We start from the raw sequence: 16,461 nt of genomic DNA on the forward strand, positions 1-16,461 counted from the left end.
TTATGGCGGAGTATGGCGGGTTATGGCGGAGTATGGCGGGGTATGGCGGAGTATGGCGGGGTATGGCGGAGTATGGTGGGGTATTGCGGAGTATGGCGGGGTATTGTGGGGTAATGCGGGGTATTGCAGGGTAATGTGGGGCTTTGCAGAGTATTGCACAGCATTGCAGGGTAGTAGGGATGGCTGAGCATGGATGGATGGATGGCTGAATGTCACTGTGCAGCGCTGTGGGCACTACACATCCAGCCCACAGTGCTGCAGCCATCCATCCATCCCCCTCTCCGCTCACAGTGTACCGATCGGTACACAGAAGGGGAGGAGAGGAACCGGCGTCATCAGATGACGCCGGTTTGTTTACATGTGATTGCGCCTTCATTTGACGGCGCAAACACATGGTAAACGGCCGCGATCAGCGGCCATTTACCGGGATCCGTGATGCACCAGGTCCTCCGAACCCGGCGGTCATGGATGTGTTGGGGTGCGCACCTCAGGGGGCGCGCGAGAGGGGAATTCTGGGAGGACGTCATAGTACGCCCTCCCAGAGTTAAGCAACTGTCCTGCAGCAGTCATTCGGCGATGGGCCGGTTGTTAAGTGGTTAAAGTGGAACTAAATAATAATTAAAAAAAACATGAGCAGGTAGCTCTTTATTGCAGAGGAAGCGTACCATGTCTCTTCTGCAATAACAAATACTTGCCTTGCACACTGAGCTATGCATATACAGCTCAGCATGCATTCCTAGCAAATTCTGTCAGTGTTCCAGAATGACAGACCCCTGTGTACATGTGTGGGATAACATTACTTCAGCACCGGCTAATCAAGAGACTGAAAACCTGGCTCCAGAGCTAGCCGGGTAGATGACAGCGACCGGTGATGGATTTAACCACTGCATTGCTGGAATAAAGAGGTGAGTATTTCTATGTGTTTAGTTCCCATCTGAGTAGACATAAAACCTAACAAATATTTTTTAAAAAATGATCATCAATCAGAAATTGATTTGAAATTTGCACAGATATATGAGTGAAAGGAGGTCATAAATGTTCTTTTAAAAATCATTGTGGTATATGGCTGTGCATTAATAGCCTCTATTAAAAATGGTGTACCTTTACTCACTGCCTTTTATCCACTATAGACAGAAAATAGACTAGACCAGGGGTCTCCAATCTGTGGCCCACGGGCCAAATTCAGCCTACTGCAAAATTGAATTTGGCCCTCTGATGTAAGAGGGGACTCTGATGGGAAACCTGATGTAAGGGGGAACTCTGATGGGTACTCTCATGTAAAGGTGTCCTCTTATGTAAGGGTGACTCCAATATAAGAGGGACATTGATATGGATTCCAATGTAAAGGGGGGCTCTGGTGTAAGGGGGTTCCGATGTAAGTGGGAAGTTGATGGGGACCCTAATGGGCTCACATTTATTTGGGATTTCTCTGCTTTATTTTAGTGAAATCGTTTCTGTTGTTCTAAATCACATCATGCTGATTACAAAAATAAACTCCAAGGAAAAAAATAGTCATGCCTTTTAATTCTTTTTATAAAACAAATTTATTTGGAACATGATTATCTGTAAAAAAATGGAAATAGTCTCTTGTACTGAAAAGTTTGGCTGTCGTACTATTCTGACTCCGATAGTTGTGAAGCGATTTATCCCTTAGGAGACCTCTATGCCTGGCCTGTATAAGATATAATCACTGAGGACAATCCTCATCAGATAGTTTGAACTCACCAAATACTGATTCCATCCACAAAGGTGCTTTTATTCTGGACATCGGGTTACAGCAGATGACAGGATACAAACAGATAAATAGGTTGTGGTATTTATGCGGTCAAAAGATGATATTGTCTGTCGCTTACAATGAAGAATACATGTGCCCTGCTACATGCGACTTGTAGCTGAATCCATGACACAGGAAGTACAATAACAGGAAGATTTTATATATATATATATATATATATATATATATATATATATATATATAAATATATATAGAAAACAGTCTATATAAATTCTATGCCCCATTGGGGCGGCACACGTACTCTGTTCTGAAGGAATCTAAAAAGGATTTTAAGTAGAACTTCTGGGTTTTTTTTTTAATTATTTCTAGGTTTCCCCTATTCTATGAAAAAAAATATTGCCAATCTTCATTTACCCTTGCCATGCTCCAGTTCTGTCCTTGACTTCATCCTCCATCCAGTGTTAGCGGTCCTCTCTAAGGGCAGAAGAACACTCCATCATGCAGCCCATTTCCTGTGATCCCAGCCTGTCATTTATGATCTCCCTCTAGGGGGCGCCTCATCATGCAGGCTGGGTTCACAACACTATTGGACTAAGCCTTGGGTGCCCAACCGCTGACCTGTGGCCCACGGCGTCCTCTGATGTGGCCCACGCCTCCTGCTCTGGGATGGCGGGTTGGCAACTCGCCCTCCCGAGCATCAGCAGGAAGATCCGAGCCAGCGTTAGAGGAAGCAGAGCTGATGCTTCCTGTATAGTGCCGGCTTCTGTCTCAGGCGGAGTGATACCAAATGTGCTTCGCCTGTGACAGTTTCAATACGATACAGGAAGCATCGGCTCTGCTCTCTACTGCAGCCGCATGCTTCCTCCAGTGTTGCTCCTGTCACACTGATAGCAGGTATGGGGGATCAAGAACCAGCCAGCAGTACCCAGAAATACCAGCCAGCAGTATCCAGAAGTACCACCCAGCAATACCCAGAAGTACCCAGCAGTACCCAGAAGTACCACCCAGCAGTACCCAGACGCATCCAGGCAACAGTACCCAGAAGTACCAGCCAGCAGTACCCAGACGCACCAGCCACCAGTACCCAGGAATACCACCCAGCAGTACCAAAAAGTACCCACCAGTACCCAGAAGTACCAGCCAGCAGTATAAAAAAAGAACCTACCAGTACCCAGAAGTACCACCCGGCAGTACCCAGAAGTACCAGCCACCAGTACCCACCAGTACCCAGAAGTACCAGACAGCAGTACCCAGAAGCACCACCCAGCAGAACCAAAAAGTACCCACCAGTACCGGTCAGAAGTACCAGCCAGCTGTACCCACCAATATCCAGAAGTACCAGCCAGCAGTACCAGCCAGTAGTACCGACCAGTACCCAGAAGTACCATCCAGCAGTACCCACCAGTAGCAGCCAGCAGTACCCATCAGTAGCAGCCAGTAGCACCCGCCAGTACCAGCCAGCAGCACCCACCAGTACCACCCAGCAGTATCCACCAGTACCAGCCAGCAGTCCCGACCAGTACCAGGCAGCAGTACCCACCAGTACTCGCCAGCAGTACCCACCAATATTCATCAGTAGTACTTCCCAGTACCACCCAGCAGTACTTGCCAGCAGTATGCACCAGTAACAGCCAGCAGTACCCGCCAGTACCACAAAGCAGTACCCACCAGTACCACAAAGCAGTACCCGCCAGTACCAGCCAGCAGGACCCACCAGCCATACCCACCCTGAAGGACAGCCAGCAGCAGCCACTAGCCATACCCACCTGGGGGAAAGCAGCAACCAGCAATACCTGTGGAAATCCTGAGGAAGAAGTGAAGATTGAGGTCAGTTAAGGTGCAGGTAAACCGCAGTGTATCCGTGTGAAAGCAGCCTTAGGCCTCTTTCACACGATCGTTCCGATCGTGTCCACCTGTCTGTTTTTTAGGTGGACCCAATCAGACCCTTCATTCACCTCTATAGAGCAGCAGATGAAAAAAGGAATTGTGCCAGTTTACATCTGCCTATCTCCAATCCGGTCCACTTAAAAAACAGAAGGGAATCTGTCCCCTTCTGTCTGGATGGATTGGAGGGCCCATAGAGTACAGCGGGCTGTGTCCCTGTCTGCTCTGCATATGCAGAGTGGACACAGACCTGTCATCTGCCTGCTCTGCTCATTGTGGCCCGCGACCAGCTGTCAGGTCGCTTAAGTGGCTCTTGCTCTTCAAAAGGTTGGGCTCCCTGGACTAAGCAGTACTCACACAACATTATGCAAAAGCTGCTCAGTCCTGAAAGAATGTCTGCCCCCCACCGCTGCTGGAAGAAGAAGAAGAGGAACCTTCTGTGATGTCACCAGACCAACTAGAAGACTACAAAAAAGATATGTAGAGGTTTAAATAGAACACCACTGGGTTTTTTGGGGGTGAGGTAGGACAGGTGGCAGGTTACATGCCTGAATTTCAACTTTATACACTTTTGAAGGATAAGATATACTGAAAATGAATGTAAAGAAAAGGCTTGAGAGGAAACAAATAGCATATGGAAATTATTAAAGTAGAACTATAGGCAAAACTTTTTTTTTCTTCACTTTGAATAGATTAAGGGAGAGTTATAACCCCTGTCAGATTTTTGTTTGTCACCTGTGTCCTATTGTGGTGATTTGCCCTCACTTCCTGTCTCACCCCAAAGTGGAAGTCAGAAGAAACCCCAGAAAATCAAGGGAATTCATTGGGGACTCCCAGGTCACCAGAACTAGTGTCCTCATTAGAAGATTTCCCTTCTATTACTTTTCTGAGGACAACCCAAGATTTGGGATTTTCTTTTACTTTTAATAATAGTAAACAGGACAAATAGAGAGTGTGTATCTCCCCAAACAGGGGCACAGACAACAATAAAATCCTAATATGTGTTCTAATGCCTCTCCACTTTATCCAAAATGTTTGCCTTTAGTTATACTTTAACTGTATGTTCTTACATTTTGCTTTCTTGTTAGAATCCAGTTCTAACCCAAAGTCTTCTATAATCCTGCTACAGACCTCCCCCTGTGAATTCTTTTTTACAAGCTTGCCATGATCATTGAGACATTTCAAGTCGTGTAGGGTTTCATTATCAGATGCAATTCTTGCATTTTTGCGTGATATAAATTTAATAATAACTATACATTTTTAAAAGATCACAAAATGCTCTTTGTGATAATAAACAAAACAAAATGTTTACATTGTTGTGTTCAAGCAGAAAAAAAGAGTGGTTTAACCACTTTCATACCAGGCCTATTCTGGCATTCCTCTCCTACATGTAAAAGTCATATTTTTTTTTTGCTAGAAAATTACTCAGAACCCCCAAACATTATATATGTTTTTTTTTAGCAGACACCCTAGGGAATAAAATGGCGGTTGTTGCAACTTTTTATCTTGCACGTATTTGCGCAAGAATGTTTCAAATGCGTTTAAAAAAAAAAACAGTTTAATGAATGAAAAAATAACAAAACAGTAAAGTTAGCCCAATTTTTTTGTATAATGTGAAAGATGATATTACACAGAGTAAATAGATACCCAACATGTCACGCTTTAAAATTGTGCACACTCATGGAATGGCGCCAAACTTCAGTACTTAAAAATCTCCATAGGCGACGCTTTAAAATGTCTACAGGCTACTAGTTTAGAGTTACAGAGGAGTTCCAGTGCTAGAATTGTTGCTCACGCTCTAACGCATGCAGGGATACCTCACATGTGTGGTTTGAACGCCATTTACATATGTGGACGGGACTTACGTGTGTGTTCACGAGCTACAGGGGCGTTTAAAATTTTTTTATTTTACTTTTTTTTCTTTTTTTTTTATCACTTTTATTTCTATTACAAGGAATGTAAACATCCCTTGTAATAGGAATCTATCATGACAGGTCCTCTTTATGGAGAGATGGGATAAAAATAAAAATAAAATAAAATAAAAATAATAAATAAAAACAAAAATAAAATAGAAAAATGAATTCTTGATCTAATAATCTTCTATAAAACAGTTGATATCCAATTCTACATTCAACCCATTAGGTTTCATCGCATTCAATTTAAAAATCCAATAAGTTTCATTACGTGATATCTCCCTGCGTAAATTTGAATTCCTCCAATTTTGGTCTACCTTGTCTATAGCATAAAATTTCAGGTGTTGTGGGGTCCCTATTATGTGTGTTCCTAAAATGCTTCGAGATACTATGGTGTCTGAACCCCTTCCTTATATTTTTAATATGTTCCCCTATCCTAATGGAGAGTTTTCTCGTTGTTCTCCCCACGTACTGTAGCCCACAGCTACATTCCAATATATAGGTTACATGGGTACTACAGCACGTGATACATTTTCAATGTTATGTTTTAACATTGTTGTATTAGATTGGAATTCCATTGTTTTTCTTGTTCCTTTGTTAGTAGTTCTGCAGGGTTTCCATTTGCCACACTTATAAAAACCCTTATGGTCAAAAAAGGTTACCATTTTTTTAGGTGGGTCAGGTACATTTTTCACAATCCCGTCTCTTCTTCTCCTCGCCCTTCTGTAGATGAACTTGGGTTTGGATGGTAGAATCTTGCTTAGGAGGGGGTTGTTACAAATAATTGGCCAATTTCTCTTTACAATCCCCTCTAGTACTCTACTCAGTATTAAATCCGTTACAAATGGCACATAATTTCTTTCTGTTTTTTTCCTTGTTTTGTTCTGTAGCACAATATCTCTATTCAGACTTCCTACTTTATCTCTAGTGCGCTCCAGTTCTCTACTTTCATAGCCCTTGTCCACAAATCTTCCGATTAGGACGCTTGTTTGTGCGAGATAGTCTCCTATCAGGTCACAATTAAACCTAATTCTGATGAATTGGCCTTTGCGTATAGCGCTTTTCCACTGGGGATGATGGCAGCTACTGAAAGGGATGTAACCGTTATGGTCTGTGTCCTAAAGTGCGTTCTAGTATTCAACTGCCCCCATTTTTCAAAATCTCCAGGTCTAGAAAATTGGTAGTTGTTTGATGTACATTTACAGTAAACCTGATGCCATATTCATTTGTGCCTATATGTTTTACAAATTTGTTGCGGTCATCCTGGCTGCCTTTCCAGACAATCAGTATGTCATCTATAAATCTTTTGTATATCTTTGGAGTTTTTTTTTTTCTTGGGAGGGTGCATGTGATCAGCACAGGGTCAATCAGCACTGTCCAGACAGAGGGTCAGGGGTCATGCAGCCTCATAGGACAGTCAGAGTAGAATGAAAACTCCTCCTACAATCTTTAACCAGACACTAAAAGAAGTCATAAGACTGTTATATACCGCTGATGAGAAAGGGTATTTGTAGTCAGAGTCCTCCTGAACCGACAATAGTGATTTACCAAGACCTGCGGTGTGCCTTGGTCTGATTGGTCGGTATACCTGAAAAGAGGGCATACCCTGTATGAATGAAACTGAGTAAGACTGAGCAATTATAACTGAAAAGAGTTAGGGAACCGGGAGGGTGGGAACCCGGAAGTAGAGCCGACGCTGAACTCAGCTGTGAAGGAGAGCTATATAGTCCCGGACTCCTCCCACAAATGCAGGCTGGCCTGCGGCCAGCCTTTCAACTTGTAGTCAGAGTCCTCCTGAACCGACAATAGTGATTTACCAAGACCTGTGGTGTGCCTTGGTCTGATTGGTCGGTATACCTGAAAAGAGGGCAAAAAACACACGAGTAGGTGTGAAGAAAGTTTAATGAAAATGAGATAACAAAAGATCAACCCAACAAACAGGTAAATGCCCTAATGACCTCCGCATGTGGTTCAGGAATGAACCTGCTAAAACAGGAGGATCTCCATCTCCCCATGTGCTTGATGATGAAAGAAGGTGCCCCCTGTTTGGAAGCGGCAGACGCCGCCCCGATCCTAAAAGAATGGTTGGTAAATAGTGTTGGATTTAAGCCTAATTTAGCGATCAAGATCCTAAGTGCCATGAACTGTTTGGAAGTTAGAGGATCTAAGGGAAATGGCAACAATGGCCTGTCCGGTGAGGAAGTAGCCAGAAATCTGGAAAGTGAGTCCAGAACCTTAAACGGACACCATCTGCTATTGGTGCCGTAAAACTTGACCACATAACCTTGACCCACCTGTCTAGTTTTATTGTTGTTAAGCTGCAGGGCGAAATGGTCGGGATACCTACTGAGACTGCCCTTGGACAGTAAAGGTGCCTGAAGATTGACCCGTGAAACCTCCCCTGGTCTGAGTAACCCAAAGAAACTTAAGTACACCGCAGCTTTAATCACCAGACTGGGGCCTATACCAAAAGGGGATGACAGTAAGTCCGAAATATCCCGTACCATCTGGCCAGTGATCGGCAGTCTGGAAACCTGCGCTTGACCTTGTGATTTCAGAATACCCCTCAACAAGGCCTTGAGAGGGTGAGCAGCAAAGATGGATGGACTAGAAGGGTCTTGAAGGGTCTTGAAATGCTGTACGTCTGCCAGATACAACTTGATGGTACTAGCGGACAAAGCCAACACACTGTGGCAATAGGCCGCAAATGCCATTACAGATTTGATGTCCCATGGACGGCTAGAAGGATGAAGCTCCAAAAAATTCATCCAACCCGTGGAGTACACTTTGAACGTGTTGCTGGATAAAGATGCGTTGGCCAAACCGATCGCCTGTGTCCAGAACCTTTTCAGTCCATGGTGAGCAGGGAGAAAGGAGGTACCAGTTTGGCCACCCTCTCTGCTTCTGAGTGCTGCAAGAAAAATTTGTCAAATTTGAAATTTGAAATCCCCGCTGATGAATTCCCCTTGGAAATGGAACCTGTAGGTCAAACCTAACCAAGTCAACCTGCGCAAGAAAGACATGATGACCAGGGACCCTGACCTGCCTTTGTTGATAATGTTGGCGGTAGCCAGATTGTCCGTGAAGAAGATGACTGAACTACCTGCCCAGCCTGGCCCCCAAGTGACAGCTGCCGCCACAATCGGGTAGATTTCGAATAACGCTGAAGTCTGTGCAAATTTAGGTAAAAGAAAAACTTCCCGGGGCCAACGGCCAGCCATTCAACCTCACACATGGGCGCGAACCCCCCTGACGCAGCTGCATCAGTGAAAACCCTGGGCGATGTGCTGGAAGGCTGGGGAATGAGCAAAGAAATGCCATTCCAGTCCCGCAGAAACTGGTCCCACATGACCAGATCAGCGCGTGCGTCTGCTAGCAAGCTGACACCAGCAACACCCTCCTGAAAAAGGGGCAAAAGGGCCAGAAACCTAGAGACAAAAGCCCTACCTTGCGGAATGATCCTCATCGCATGATTTAGCATGCCCAAGAGCGACTGCAACTCTTGCTTTGAGCAGACTGGAGACCGGACGAATGCGTGTATGGTCTGCCGAATTCTGTCAAACTTCTCTTTGGCCAGACTAGCAATCATGCGATCGGAATCCAACATGATACCTAAAAATTTGATGATATTGGCAGGACCTTCCACCTTGTGAATTGCCAGAGGCACATTCAATTCAGCAAACAGATCTGTGAGACACTGCAAATCCCTGGGTGGCCGGCCAGGGTCCTTGACGAGCAAAAAATCATCAAGGTAGTGTACCACACCAAGACAACCTTTGCAGTGACCCAAGATCCAATGTAGAGCCTGGGAGAAAATGTCGAACAAACAGGGACTACTCTTTGACTCAAAAGTTAATTTGGTAGCAAAATAGTAATGACAGCACAGTACTAATAGGCAGAAGCATGAAGGCATGAGCAATGTCAGCTCTTGACAACCAAGCCCCCTTACCCAACTGAAGAATGAGCTGAATGGCTGAATCCACAGAAGAATATTTCAACGGAAATTCCTCAGAGGGGATCAGTAAATTGAGACTCGGAACGTGCGAAAAATGAGGTGCGGACAAATCAAAAATAAGACGATGTTTATTGGAAAGTTTTCCACACAAAACCCCAATCGGGTTGACCCTCCACATACCGAAAGGTGAAGACTTGAAAGGCCCAATCACAAACCCTCATCCACCTCTATAGCCAACAGATCGTCTACTAGCGAAGCATGGTGGTCCGCAGACAAAAGATTCCTACATTCAAAGGTCTCAGTAGGCAACGTGATTAACCCTGTGTGGAACCCAAATGTGAACCCATCTAACAGGAATTGCCTGACACCAGAGGATGGGTGACCCTCTAGATAAGTCCCTAGAATGGAAACCTCCACTTGGCTTAGTCATGCCGAACTGAAGGGTTTGACCAAACAGGAAGACTTGGGATGTGCCCGAAAGCAATTAGAACACACGTGCAGGAGCCTACACTGGTTGTAATTGCAGCCGGAATGATTAAAATTGTTGCATACCTGCGATTTGCCTAAGAAATGAATGGTCCTACCCAACTTGTCCACCTGTCCGGACGGTCCTGTGGAGGACACACCGGCCCCCTGCTTGCTAAGCCCTGATGAACCTGGGGCCTCAAAAACTGGACACCAAGCGGACGTATGCGCAGAGGACTGGCAGGTGCTGCATACCGGAGACTTCTGGCTGGCAAAGTGCGTAAAGAGAAAAGGTCCATACCTATGTTGCCCCAACACATGACCACCTGGAGCTGAGTCCAAGTGGCCGCCGCTTTGGCCGAGAACGACCAGTGATAGTCATAAAAACTACACCCTCCGTACTTGTGCGCCAGATCCACCACCTTGTGAAGATACAAATCTAACTCCACCCTCCTATCCGGACTGACCGCACAAATGATATCACGGAAGATGCCGAATGCGAGCACGAATTCAGCCACACTAAGCTTGCGGTTGAGCCTGGGGTCTTTGGTTTTTAAGACAACCGACACATCACCACAAGCATAGGACTTGTTTTCCGTGACATCTTGTGAAGCTATCAGCAGGGAAGCCAAATTAACGTCCTTCCCTTCCAATATGTCTTTCTTGAGGTTGGCAGGAATGAAATGAGATGTTGAAACAGACGGGAAAGTTGCTAAAGGTGATGGAGCTGCCACCGGCAAGGAAACAGCAACATTACCTGCGGGAACACTGGGAAGAGCTGGAGCTGGGGGTGCAGGTGACACCTGGGTTCTGGCTGCATGTGCTTCCACCACCTCCATTCTGTCCTGCATCTGAGACATGGATGTGGAAAGTGTATTTAGCAACGCATGGATCTGCATGAGCGAATTGTGCACCGACACCTGACTCAAACTGGTAGAAGGGAGTGGCTGCGCCAGATTGGGGAACAATAACCTAAAAAGTTCAGCCTTCCTGGCCGTGGCTGGAGAAGAAATGCCCTTGCGGCGAAGTTCTGCCGTGAGCACAGTCCCACTTCTTAGTGACGGGGTGCTGCCGTGCTCCGAACCCCCCCCAGTAAGGGATGGAGAAATCAAGGTGAACTCATCGCTTTCTGACACGTGTGACATGGTTGAATCTAAGTTGAAAAACAACAAGAAACATTTGAGAAAAAAAACATACCTTACCGTAAGTGTGTGAGCCACATGCCCTGACACCCCCCCCCCCGAGCCATCGAAGAGGGGCACCTCCGCCACCTACCTTCTGCCCACACGACTGGATGACTCTACGAGGTGCTGCGGTGCACTGAGCTGAGTGAATCCACCGGAAATTACGTCGGCAACCCAGGAGTAGAGCGAACGCTGAACTTAGCTGTGAAGGAGGGACTCCTCCCACAAATGCAGGCTGGCCTGCGGCCAGCTTTTCAACTTATCATTTTATATTAAACTAAAATAATTGCATTTCCATGTTCAGATATAGTGAATGCAGGCTCCTGGGTTTAGTAACACTTTAGGTACATTTACAGGTCTTGTCCCTCCCCCAGCCTGTGATTAGACACTAAGGCTGGGTTCACACTTTTGCGAATTGGATGTCAGTTTTCGCCGCGTCCAATTCGCATGACAGGAGATTGTGACCGGCTCCCTATGGAGTCGTTTCACATATCTCTATTGTGGCTGTATTGGTGGGGAATGTATGACTGCAGCAGATCCGCTATTTAAAAACACATTTTTTATATATTTATAGATTTTTTTGTGCCAGTGAGACATATACATATAAATGGCAAAAAAAAGCGCAACAACCAATTAAATCACACATTACATCAACACACGATAAAATGCACCATTTTTCAAGGCTCAGAATAGTTAATACAGCTTTTTTTTGACCGTTTGCCGACCGGCCCCCCCTATTATACGTCGACAGAAGGGCACGTACAGGCAGATTAACGTACCTGTGCGTTGCCCTTTAAGAAGCGGTTCGCATGCCCGCCGCGACCTCCGTGAGTGTGAGCGCGGGTCCTGTGGACTCGATGTCCGCAGGGATACCCGCGATCGTCTCACTGAGAGGAAGAACGGGGGAATGCTAATGTAAACAAGGAATTTCCCGTTCTGCCTAGTGACAGGACACTAATCACTGCCCCTGTAATCGGGAGCAGTGATCGGTGTCGTGTCACACATAGCCCCCCCCCCCACAGTTAGAATCACTCCCTAGGACACACTTAACCGCTACAGCGCCCCCTAGTGGTTAACCCCTTCACTGCCAGTCACATTTACACAATAATCAATGTATTTTTAATCGCACTGCTCGCTGTATAAATGTGAATGGTCCCAAAATAGCACCAAAAGTGTCCAATCTGTCCACCATAGTGTCGCAGTCACGATAAAAATCGCTGATCGTCGCCATTACTAGTAAAAAAAAAAAAAAATTAATAAAAATGCCATAAAACTATCTATCCCGCTATAACTTTTGCGCAAACCAATCAATAAACGCTTATTGCAATTTTTTTTTACCAAAAATATGTAGAAGAATATGTATAGACCTAAACTGAGGGGAGAAAAAAATTATATATTTTTTGAGGATATTTATTATAGCAAAAAATAATGCATTTTTTTCAAACAAACACATTTTTTTGTTTATAGCGCAAAAAATAAAAACTGCAGAGGTGATCAAATACCACCAAAAGAAAGCTCTATTTGTGGGGAAAAAAATGACGTCAATTTTGTTTGGGAGCCACGTCGTATGACCTCGCAATTGTCAGTTAAAATGACACAGTGCCGAATCACAAAAAAACGCTCTGGTCTTTTGCCAGCCAAATGGTCCGGGGCTTAAGTGGTTAACAGTACAATTTGACATAAATGCGGAAAAAAAAAAAAAAAAAAAATATTTTTTTTAATGCGGTCTCAAAAAGCTATAGTGTGACTGCAGCCTAAATGACTGTTACCTTAGTTGGTTATGTGACCTTTCTTCTTATAGAAACTGCTATTTATACAGTAAGAGGAAAGAGGAACTGTCCCAATGTGAAAGTGAAAGTAATAACAAAAATCTCAGCAGTGATGAACATCCAAGAAGACGCAATGGCTGCACACGTTCTGCTCCTTCTCTGCCTTCTACAAACAGGTAATCCTCTGAAAATATGGTGACTACCCTGTATTAGAACAAACAGGGTGGTGGGGGGGGGGGGACAATGAAAACTGGGATCGATTTTCTATACAGGATAAGGAGAGGAGGGGTTGGGATCTCTGTAGCATGTCCCCAGCTGCATATAACTGATTACACTTAGGCCCCTTTCACACGGGCGGATAGAATTGTGCTTTTAGCTGCGGACAGATGAAGTTATCTACAGCATCTTAATGCACATAATGCTTTCCTATGGCCCCAGTCACACACTGCGTTTAGTGACGTTTTTTTTACATGCGGTTTTGTGCAGATAGAAAAAATAAAGGTAATGCAAGTAATCGCAGTGTACTATTTCTCCTGCAGATAGCAGCGACAACAAGGAAAGAAAAACAACAGCACAATTTTGCACATCAGAAATGGCAAGAATGTTCCAAATGCAGCCGCATGTAAAAGCACGCAAACGCAGCTAATTGCAGCCGCATGTAAACGCAGCTAATCGCAATGTACAACTGCAAGTTGTCACGAATTCCCACTCCCACAGCTACTAACTAACCGCGACGTGCGTTCCGTGACCGGGGTATATGAGGAACTAAGGGAATAAGGGGGAACTTATACTGCGCATGTAAGACTGGCTGCGGTACTTTCACAGCCTACACTACCTTTGGCCACCACTAGAGGGAGACTCCACTCCAATCCAGCTAGCTGACCACACACAGGCAGATACAAATCTTACATACAATCTGGTGCACTCTAAGGGTTGGGGAGCAGTCTAGCAATTACTATACACTTCTAGGGTTCCTCCAGCTATCCTGCAAGCTTGAACCCCGGTGTTAATCACTCTTCCCACTGTCCCCACACCCACACACCAGACACACAATAAACAATAGCCTGCCACCACCCAACAGTTTGTCCGCAGACTGGTCTGCTGAGCCACCACACACACAGATCTGCGTCTGGCAGATCTGTTAGCTTACAATCTGCATGCAATCTGCCAACACACAGTGCAATTGCATACCGATTGGTACGTAACTTAAACCGAGTACTTAGGCACTAAAATACAACAAACTCTCCAGAGATATGAGTCCTAGCTTAGTACACAGAAGTCACTTATTAATTTTATCATTTAATATCCCGAAAGTGGGCAGTGCATATAAGATATACAAAGAAAAAAGATTTACCAAAAAAGATACAAAAAATGCAGAAAGACACACAATTGGCAATTTGCTATGAAAATAAAAAGGGATAAAAACAGAAATAAACTTTACCAAGTAAATCTATCCGTTAGTAGAAGCATACTGGAACATGTGGGAACTCCCCAGTTTCGAACTGGCTTTGTGGAAGAACCATGTCCATATCTCAGGCTACCCAATTTATTGAACTATGGATGTGGGCTGGACTTTAGCCCTTGGCCAATCAACCCTGGGGGGGTGTTCCTGTCTCAGCCCACAAATGTTTTGTGTTCTGAAATAACCAGAGTCAAATTGGCCCAGAACGGCGCTGATTGCTGGGTCATGGATAGGATTTCCGATACCAGCGCATCATGCCGATCACAACAGTACCAATCACTGCCTGCCTGCCGCAATCAGGCGCCATATAACGGTTTTGTGTGGTTCTCTAGGTTTCCACACCTGCTAAACATACAGAGTTACATGTACACGTAACCCATCAGGTGTACGATCACAAGGAATTATTTTCATCTCTCTGCCGTTAATATTTTAGATTTTATGAGAGATAAAATAGGTTCCTTAGATCTCTTGATATTAATCAAAGCTTTGCAGACTGTCCGGAGTCTTGTGAATGCCCCCTGCAGATCCGTGTGGCCAAGATGACTAGCAGTTTCTTTGAGCCTCAGGAAGGTGGCAATCTATGTTTACTCTAATGGGAGCTTTTATTGGCATCTAGGTGTCACTTCGATCCTAGAAAAAACTATCTCTGTCCTTTTCAAATGCTAATGAAAGAACATATGTGCATGACTGACATAGAATACTATATTTCTAATAACCCAGAATTAAACTACATCTACAATTACACTACTACAGATCACACCACATCTAGTTAAGGCAAAACTATCCTACGCTTATATTTTCGTCACACAAGTGAACTCTGTGCCAGGATTCTCTGAATTTCAAAATAACAAAACATGCTTTTAACAGCGGCAGAACAGCCGCCCGTGTGAAAGGGGCCATACAGTAGAACACAACAATAACAACGCACCTAATTCAAGAAACATCTGCTACAGCTTTGGCATGCCTCCCAACTTTTTGAGATGGGAACGAGGGACACCTATTATCAAAAGTATGTAGGCATAGGACACACCCCCAAGTTACGCCCCCTTAAAGGAGAATTGTACAAAAAAAATGATTGGTTAAACCCAAAAGTGCTTTTTCTACCACTACTAAGGATGCGCTCAGGCGTGTTCGCACAGCCCACGTGCAGAGCCCGCCAGGAAGTCGGCGCTGCGCTAATCACAGGCGGTGAGACATTTCCCGATCTCTCTGCAGCCGCGCATCGGGACAATGTCTCACTGCCTGTGATTAGCGCAGCGCAGTGCCGACTTCCTGGCGGGCTCCGCACGTGGGCTGCGCGACCACGCCGGAGCTCATCCTTAATCACTACTATTCCTTTATATTGGCTTTTGGAATTTACAAATGCAGCAATTTAGAATTTGGATGAAAGGTTTAGCACTGGGAAACACTTTTTGATAGATAAAAAAGTGCATTTTATATACAACTATATAGATCAGACCAAAATGAGGGACAAATGAGGAGGAAAGAGGGACAGAGGGACATTGCTCCAAATCAGGGACAGTTGGGAGCTATGGTTTTGGTTCTGACAGCAACTCATGCGTTAAACTTAGGTGGCTCTAATTTGGGCCACTTCTATCATACCTCCCAAGTAGGGTTGCCACTTTTTCTTCAAGCCAAACCCGAACACTTTAGCGGCGCACAGCAATTGTTTTTGTTCCTATACATTATTGGATTGTAACAGACCTAGGAGATCTTAGGGCACTTCAAAGAGAATAGTAATGTTGCACGCATAGTGCCCCCTCACCCTTCTATCAGCCCCTGTTCCGAGGCACATTACTGTCTGAATTTTGTGGCCGGGTTTCAGGCAGACTGGAACCCGGACACATGATTCAAAACCCGAACTGTCCGGGTGAATCCTGGACAGGTGGCAACCCTACTCCCAAGTCCCAACCATCCCGGTCTCTGCGGGAAAATCCCACAATCTCAACATTTTCCCGGCATCCCGCAGCAATGGGTTTTGTCCCGCGCTATGACGTCACATTTGGCGGCAGCTGCAAGTCCAGTGCAATGACTGTATACTGGACCTGCAGCAGTGCTGTGGAACAGAAGCTGGTTGCTCCCTCCTTGACTGCC

The 16,461-nt window shown here is 45.0% G+C and overlaps 1 protein-coding gene across 1 annotated transcript in view; it reads left to right on the forward strand.

Annotated features, from left to right (window-relative positions):
• Window positions 1–12,882: 12,882 nt before the first annotated feature.
• The window catches only part of LOC141148598 (uncharacterized), an 82,631-nt gene continuing 79,052 nt past the window's right edge, over window positions 12,883–16,461 (forward strand). Inside the window, exon 1 of the mRNA XM_073636197.1 lies at window positions 12,883–13,081. Coding sequence (XP_073492298.1) covers window positions 12,895–13,081 — 187 coding nt within the window. The 5' untranslated portion in view covers window positions 12,883–12,894. The remainder of the gene's footprint in view (window positions 13,082–16,461) is intronic.

This window comes from Aquarana catesbeiana, linkage group LG06 (genome assembly GCF_042186555.1).
Source record: "Aquarana catesbeiana isolate 2022-GZ linkage group LG06, ASM4218655v1, whole genome shotgun sequence".
Classification (NCBI taxonomy): Eukaryota; Metazoa; Chordata; class Amphibia; order Anura; family Ranidae; genus Aquarana; species Aquarana catesbeiana.